At 37.8% G+C, this 8,165-nt stretch overlaps 1 protein-coding gene across 1 annotated transcript in view; it reads right to left on the bottom strand.

The window, feature by feature from the left end:
• Positions 1-2,684, bottom strand: part of LOC106883585 (ankyrin repeat domain-containing protein 17) — a 120,858-nt gene extending 118,174 nt beyond the window's left edge. The window contains exon 1 of the mRNA XM_014934654.2: positions 1,446-2,684. Within this exon, the coding sequence (XP_014790140.1) occupies positions 1,446-2,180 (735 nt within the window). The 5' untranslated portion in view covers positions 2,181-2,684. The remainder of the gene's footprint in view (positions 1-1,445) is intronic.
• Between the last annotated feature and the right edge of the window lie 5,481 nt (positions 2,685-8,165).

Below are 8,165 nucleotides of genomic sequence, written 5' to 3'. Positions count from 1 at the left end.
ATGTATATGTATGTGTGTGTGTAAGTATGTATGTATGTGTGTGTAATATTTTAAACAATCCTTCCAAAAAAAATGAAATTTAGTGTAACCAAAATGATGTATTAGGTGAATTGAACAATCTAGGATCAATAAAATAAGCAGTTGTCCATGTGACTAAATTCCAGAAGCTCAAATTGCATCAGAGGTTGGGGAAGTATGGCGGTTGCTGCAACAAGGGACATCATTGAGAAAATAACGGGTGTTACTGTCAGAAAATATACAGAAGCTGTGGTAATATATGGGTGACAGTCTACTCGCATGACAATAGAAGCAGCTAACAAAGCTGGTCTTCATAACAACACGAAAAAAAAAACCCAAAATGGTTACTAGCATTTTAAAAATATATATATATAGGGGTAGCGTTTGAAATGAAGGTGACTAGTTGAAGGAGGATGACACAGTACCCACGTGCAGAACTTTGATGATACCTTGAAATACCGAAACTATAGAAATGGTAATTCATAAACATCCTCTCTGTAAAACCACCAGACCTAGTTAACTAAATAAATGAGACTAGTTATTACCATTAGCACAAATCAAACAAACAATTTCTGACAATTCGGAACTTGACGAAATTACATGAGAATTATAACAATGTAGCTAGTCAGCGTACAGATACCTTGTTTGGAAATGCATTTTATTATCAGTTAATTAGAAGCGGGGTAGCAGATTTTATGGAGCAGAAATCCATCGCTAAACAGAATGGTATACACAAAAAGTATATATCGACAGAATCACAATTTAATGATGTCCTATATTAAAGTGAAAACGCTATAGATAAATGACTATTTCCTAAGGATTGCAGGAGTCAAGGTTAATTTTAGCTTATGTTATCTAATAAATGCTAGGTTTGGATTTTAATAGAAATTATTAATATCAAGTAGGTGATCAAAACATTTTAGATTTTCTTTTTTCAAAATTGTTGAGGGAGAAACTAAATGTCAAGGAGAAAAATTAATACGCAATGGGATGTAGATTAGAGGATTAAAAGGGATTCCCCCCCCCCCCGTAAATGTGCAAAGAGGAATTTTGTTTTCGGAAGGGAATAGACAAAGATAAAAGTGTAAGCAGATGGGTGTGAGATCACAGACGTCAATGAATATTCCCACGTAAATTAAACACGTAATTATATTAACACACTTGGTCATTCAAATATTTAATTATTTGTCGATTGTATTAACATACAGAAAGGATTGGAGTACAAGAAAATTTTCTACACCACACAAAGTTTGACAACTATTCACAAATAAATCGGTTGTAAAATGAGGAAATTATTATTATTATAGGTTATATATGATGACCCTTTTTATTTCCAACTCATCCACCAAGAATTTGTCTGAGACAAACAGCTACAGCAACCACGGCAGTACCAGCCGATGTTGATGTTATCATTATGTGTTCCTTACCTCAGATATTTCATCATCATCGCTGGTTGATATGTCAGCAGGTCCGAAGATAGGAGTCGAATGTGTACTGTGTCCACCACCACCGACAACAACAGAAGATGGGAAAGGCGGTGATGATGGAGATGTCCGTTTAGTCCTTGCTACTGTCGCAGAGCCCCCAAGTCGTAAGATGGGGGTACTCTTCATTGTTTTTTGTGATTTCACCGATGAGATATCACTGCCGTTGTTATCACTGCAATTACTAAGGAGGTGGTTGCTTATGTTGCTATTCCCAGGAACTCCTGAAATGGCTGTACTGCTTTTTTTGCAGGTCGTCGTCGTCGTCGAAGTCGCCCCAGAAATAACTGTAGTGGACGTAATATTGTTTGTGACAACTGGGTAAGTACATGTGTGACTCGAAGACGCACACGAAGTAGTCTGTGTAGCAGTAGAATTGGTCACAGATGATTGCACCACTGCTTCTCTGTTGCACTTTTTTCTGTTACCGTTTCTCCTAGTTCCTTCCATTTCAGTATGAAAACCACCAGTATCGCTATCGTTACCAGTATTAACACTAGAACAAGCTAAAGTACTGTGTTCAGTTTTATTACTCTTACTTTTATCACAGGTAGTGCTGTTCTCACTGGCTTTGATTGGTGTTGAAACCAAAGCTGCTAGTGTTGCAGATGCATTTGTTGAAATTGTAGTGTTAAATGTGTGTTTGCTGGTACCGGACTTGGCCGAATTCTGTTCCATTTCAATATTGTCTATACACAAATACCCAATAAATGTGGATTTGTGTATAAGGTTACAACTGGTGTGTTTAGATATTAAAATACATTCATATGTGTCTTAGTAAATCAACTGACACATATGTATATTGAAAGAAAATTAGAACTATATATATATAAATACACGTAAGAGTGTTTAGTATCTTGAATAAAGAATATTTTACGTTAGTATGATATTTTTTTGTTTTTTTTTAGCAAAGTTCAAAAAGCAATATTAGGTTATGTGCAATAATAATAGCAAGTGGGCAAAGAAAGAATAAGTGAGCATTTATCTAACTTTCGTGACCCTTACTTTTCAGATATTGAACAACATACAATATAGTTGGCGTTGGTAATATTATGAAATTTTGAAATAGCTGTAAAATTAAATTTCATAGTCTTTTGTTACTCGGTAATGTTACATAAATTTTTTCCTTGACCGCCATCACCGAAGTGCTATAATACAAATACCCCGGATGATTATCGCTGCGCAAGTTCACGAAAGTACTACATATATACACACACACACACACACATGTATATATATATATATATACCCACGCGCGCGCACACAATTAGATTTACATTTAATTATCAGTTATTTTCCCTGTTTTGGTGTTTTCATTATAGGTTTTTGATCTGACCTCTTTTTCTGAATTTGCCAGAGTATTTTCATTATTGATAAAGTAAATACTTTCTCAACCTAAGCGAATAAAGGCTAACTTTAGATATTGCTTTCGTATTTCCACAACAAATTGCCAAAAACAAGGTCGTTTCCTGTTATCTGCCAAAATTTGAAATAATTTTATTATTCGTTAATGAATTTATAAATTTCACGGGATAATCATCTCACATATTAAAATGTTCAGATACACAAAATAAAAATGAAGTATAATTCAAGGAAATTTTATTTTATTTTTTTAATAACGTCGGAACCAGTGACGTAACACTATCTTTACAAAGTAATATGTTCAACATCTTTCTACAGATTTTGAGCTGAAGGAGTCATTACAATCAATAAGAAACTCCAATAGCAAGAAAATTCATTTATATTTCCGATAACTCACGAGACACTTAACTCTTTTATTTTAGAGTTTAATATGTTCGGAGTAAAACACGATTACTTCCCCTGTTAGTCAAACTCTTTGATCATTTCTTATTTCTTTTAGCATTAAAACACACACACACACACACACACACATATATATATATATTATGTAGCTTGTCACTACGCGTGATGATCTCGGGGTTTTTTTGTTTGTTTTTTTTTACCTCGTTTATGTGTAGTCACTTTCAGTTTGATGTTCTCTTCCTTTCATATGTTTCATAAAATGAATCCAGACTAGAGAGTACTGAGTCATGACATTTCATTGCCACGTTTGTATTGTCGAAAACTAGGTCTTCGGGATTTGGTCGTGCAGTGACGTAGTGTGGGGTGTGCGGAACGCCCTGGGCTGCTATTGAGTTGGTGAGGGGGGGGGGACATTTTGAAGATATGCTGCACCACTATTCGTGTCATATTCCTGGCTGTACTCTCTTGTTAATTTAACCACTTGATTTTTTCTTTGCAGCCTTAGTCTTCTGAGGTAGTGCCAACTGCCTAAGCCTAAGAACGAGCCGACTTGCTGGGCGTTCGACTTCCTTGAAGTAGCAACCAAATCTCCCTCGTATAAGGAGAAAAGACACTAGATAAAAGCCAGGGTCGTCGTGGCCGGTTGCCTTCATAGGTCTGCTCGATCAGGAATTATTTGGTACTAATCAATTATTACAAGTGCTTAGTCATTTATATGCATTTGATAGAATAATAATACTTTAAAATCTCTGTCCTGAACACTAATTTCTAACTTTCACGCAAGGCCACAGTTTGGAGTATTTGATTTAAATGATTTTAACAGATAGTGACTGCCTATTTCTTAATATGTCCAAATTACAAAAGAAGAATATTTTGCCAATATTTCTCTTACATGCCATTATCTCTTAACATTTATGTTTCTCCTATTATTTACATAGTAAATGTAATATAGATAGTTCTTTTTTCTTTAATTCCACTTTTCACTGATCTTTTTTGAATTAGAGGCTTTCTTTCCCAAATACAGTATTTGTTGGAAATATTTTTATAATATATTCATTATTCCAACTTATGAAATTTTAAGCAATTTTTAAATTACAGATTCAGGAAACTAGATATAGAGGAATGGAATGGCTTATATGCTGTACAAGATACTTACAAAAATACAGTAAAATGAGTCAACGATTTCAGTGATGAATTTACTGTGAGTGTAGGAGGTCTATAAAAGCTCAGTCTTCAGTCTTCTATTAATTACAGCCCTACTGGCCACCACAGAGGGGTTTACTGACTGGGCTATGATGGGAACTTTTGTATGCCAAAGATCTAGTTCTCATAGCTGAATCTATATGGGAAATACTGAGCTTGGAAGTTAAACCTAGAATCGAGCTGTCTTAAGGTAAACAGCAAAGACAAAGGTTTTAGTAAGTAGGAAAGGTAACAGCAGGGCCGGCTCAAGGTACTGGCAACTCGGTCAGTCACCCAAGGCGCTAAGGAGGGTGTGACAAAGACAAGGAAATTTCTAAGACCGTCAGCTTGTACAAACCGAATTTCAGCTTGCCCGGGGCACCAGCAACCTTAGGGCTGGCCCTGGATGACAGGACCCTATATCTTCAGTGAAATGGCCTTGTTCAATAAACAAAAAAAGAGTAGGTATAAACCCCCTGTATTGTAAGCTATGGACACAATAGAGATCTCTGACACACTAACAGAACTTCATGTGATATATTCACTAGAGCAGTACATACTATGAGCACAACAGAAATAGATTCTCTTAAATGCCCAAAATAGTTCACTAGAAGTTGTTGATAGCTTTTTTTTTTTTTACCTAGGGTATTAGCAAGGGAGGTAGTTACTGTGATAGTATAGCAGTCATAGAACAAGTTAAAGAAAGTTCAAGGAGCTACTACCACTGTTAACAACAAAGGTCTTTTCTGTCAAAATGAATTTCAGATTATATATTTGGGTTAGAACTGTGATGTTGCCTAATAGTGAGACACAGGCCTCAAATGCAGAGGACATGAGAAGACTGGAAAGAAATGAAGTAAGCATTCTCCTTTGGATGTGCACTATAAGTGTGTATAGATATACTCAGAGGAAAACCGGGCATCAGATGTGTGCTGGTATGGACAAGGGATGTGTATGGATGAGGATAGCTGTATAAAGAAGTGTTGATCACATAATGTTGATAGAACTTGCAGAAGACAGAGACTCAGTAAGACCTGGGATAAAAAAGTAATCTCAGGACCTTGAACCTTACAAAGGACTAGATGATTGGCAATATACAATTCTTAAGAAGATCCACCTATCTCAGTGAAACTGAATTCTGGAAGCATTGTGCATATATATTAATTGAAGTGTACAATATTATATATCCATTACAGCCGATCTTACCTATCAGTTTTGCACCAGGGATTTAACAGTGTTAGGTAACAGTCCGATTATGTTACCCTGTGCTCATCAGTGGTAACTGTTATATATTTATGCACAACTGGGCCCTTCACCTAATTTCTTTCTCAAGAAACCATCACCATCCACCATCTCTTTAACTTCTCCTCTCCCTTCATACCACTTCACCACCACTTTTCTTTTAATCTCTTTCCAGCTCCACCTCAATCACTCCTACTCTGTCTTCTAAAATGTGAGTTGTCATGTAGCCCCTGGACTGCAAGAAACCTGTTCAATTCTCATACTTTAATCCCTCATCTCCTAGCATAATGCCACCTACTCAGGATTTTGTGAACTACTCAGCAACTGCAGTATTGCTGGTGGTAAGAAAAAGAGTACCCAGTACATGCTTTGAAGTAGTTGGCATTAGGAAGGGCATCCAGCCCTAGAAACCGTGGTCTTCAATTTGAGGATAACTTCCTCCCTACTTCTCATCAGACTCAGAGACCTTATAAAGAGTTATAGGCACAGTCTTTCTTCACGTCATATATTTCTATCACTCATCTGTCTATTGCTCATACCACTGTAACTCCTGTCCATTTTGTCCATACCATTATCTTTTTTGCTTGCTTTTGCTTTCTGCACCCTCACTCCAATTAAACATAAAAAAAGAGCAATTTTAAAAAGAAAGTTGTATCAATGATCAGAAAGTCAATAAATGTTCAAGTTTAACTGTGCAGGCAATAACTTAATGATAAACCACAAGACTGAGCTGAGTAATTGATACACAGTTTAATAGACTACTTCTGTATATTTCTGAGTTAAGTTAACTTCAATATGGTGGAGGCACAATGGCCCAGTGGTTAGGGCAGCGGACTCGCGGTCATACGATCACGGTTTCGATTCCCAGACCGGGCGTTGTGAGTGTTTATTGAGCGAAAACACCTAAAGCTCCACGAGGCTCTGGCAGGGGATGGTGGCGAACCCTGCTGTACTCTTCCACCACAACTTTCTCTCATTCTTACTTCCTGTTTCTGTTGTGCCTGTAATTCAAAGGGCCAGCCTTGTCACACTGTGTCACGCTGAATCTCCCCAAGAACTACATTAAGGGTACACGTATCTGTGGAGTGCTCAGCCACTTGCACGTTAATTTCACGAGCAGGCTGTTCCGTTGATCGGATCAACTGGAACCCTCGACGTCGTAAGCAATGGAGTGCCAACAATAACTTCAATAGTATTTACTTCTGAGGCTATTCTGTATTAGTTGTGACCAGAACAACAGAGCACAAATGAGCTGAGAGAAAACTGTATAAGAGGAATCAGATATAGTGTACAAGAGAGAAGATGGTGTTGATATAAGCATGTAATGAGCATGAAGGAGAGCAACTTTATAAAGATGTGCCATGCACTCAAAGAAGATGGAACCTATGGAAGAGGAAGACAAAGGAAGACTTGGAATGAAGTGATAGAGACAGATCTGAAACTCTTACACCTCACTGAAGAGATGTCAAAGGATTGCATTGACTGACAGTATACTGTGTGGAAGAAAACCTCCTTGCCTGCTCAGGAATGACAAAGTGGACTTTAAAATTTATGTTGTGTATGTTTGTACATATGCAAGCATACATCATTAGGCATAAGTATGTATTGATGCATATATGTATACATGGATGCCTGATTATTGTCTAGTCTGCATCACTAACCTCTTTGATAGCCTCTCATCCCACATCATCATCATCATCATTTAATGTCTGCTTTCCATGATGTCATGGGTTAGGTGGTTTGACAGAAGCTAGTCAGCTGGAGAGCTGCCCAGGCTCCATGTCTGTTTTGGCATGGTTTCTATAGCTGGGTGCCCTTCCTAACACCAACCCCTTTACAGAGTGTACTGGGTGCTTTTATGCAACACTGGCATGCATGCTTTTACATAGCACCGGCATCGGTGTTTTTTACATGGCACTAGCACCCACAGATCTGCAAGATTAGGAACACTCAGCTGAAGCAGGATGCAGGGGACATGCCTGTATGCAAGGACAACCATGTATTAACCTAGCTTAACATGTCTTCTCAAGCACAGCAAACTGTCAGAAGTCTCAGTCTCCTATCATTCCCTCTGTAAAGCCCAACATCTGAAAATCCTTTCTCCCCATTTAATATTACTTTATATATATATTATCTTTGGCATAAATATTGTACCTTATAATTCCAGGGAGAAAAACTAGAGGTAGTCGATAGCTTCCGCTATCTGGGTGACCAAGTTAGTAGTGGGGGTGGGTGCGCTGAAAGTGTAGCTGCTAGAATAAGAATAGCCTGGGCCAAGTTTAGAGAGCTCTTACCCCTGCTGGGGTAAAAGGCAGACTGTATGACGCATGTGTACAAACAGCCATGCTACATGGCAGTGAAACATGGGCTGTGACTGCTGAGGACATGCGTAAGCTCGCAAGGAATGAAGCCAGTATGCTCCGCTGGATGTGTAATGTCAGTGTGCATACCCGTCAGAGTGTAAGTATCTTGAGA

Source organism: Octopus bimaculoides, chromosome 5 (assembly GCF_001194135.2).
Source record: "Octopus bimaculoides isolate UCB-OBI-ISO-001 chromosome 5, ASM119413v2, whole genome shotgun sequence".
NCBI classification, from domain to species: domain Eukaryota; kingdom Metazoa; phylum Mollusca; class Cephalopoda; order Octopoda; family Octopodidae; genus Octopus; species Octopus bimaculoides.
Note: the sequence above shows the minus strand (reverse complement) of the source record. Positions and strands in the feature narration are given on the sequence as shown.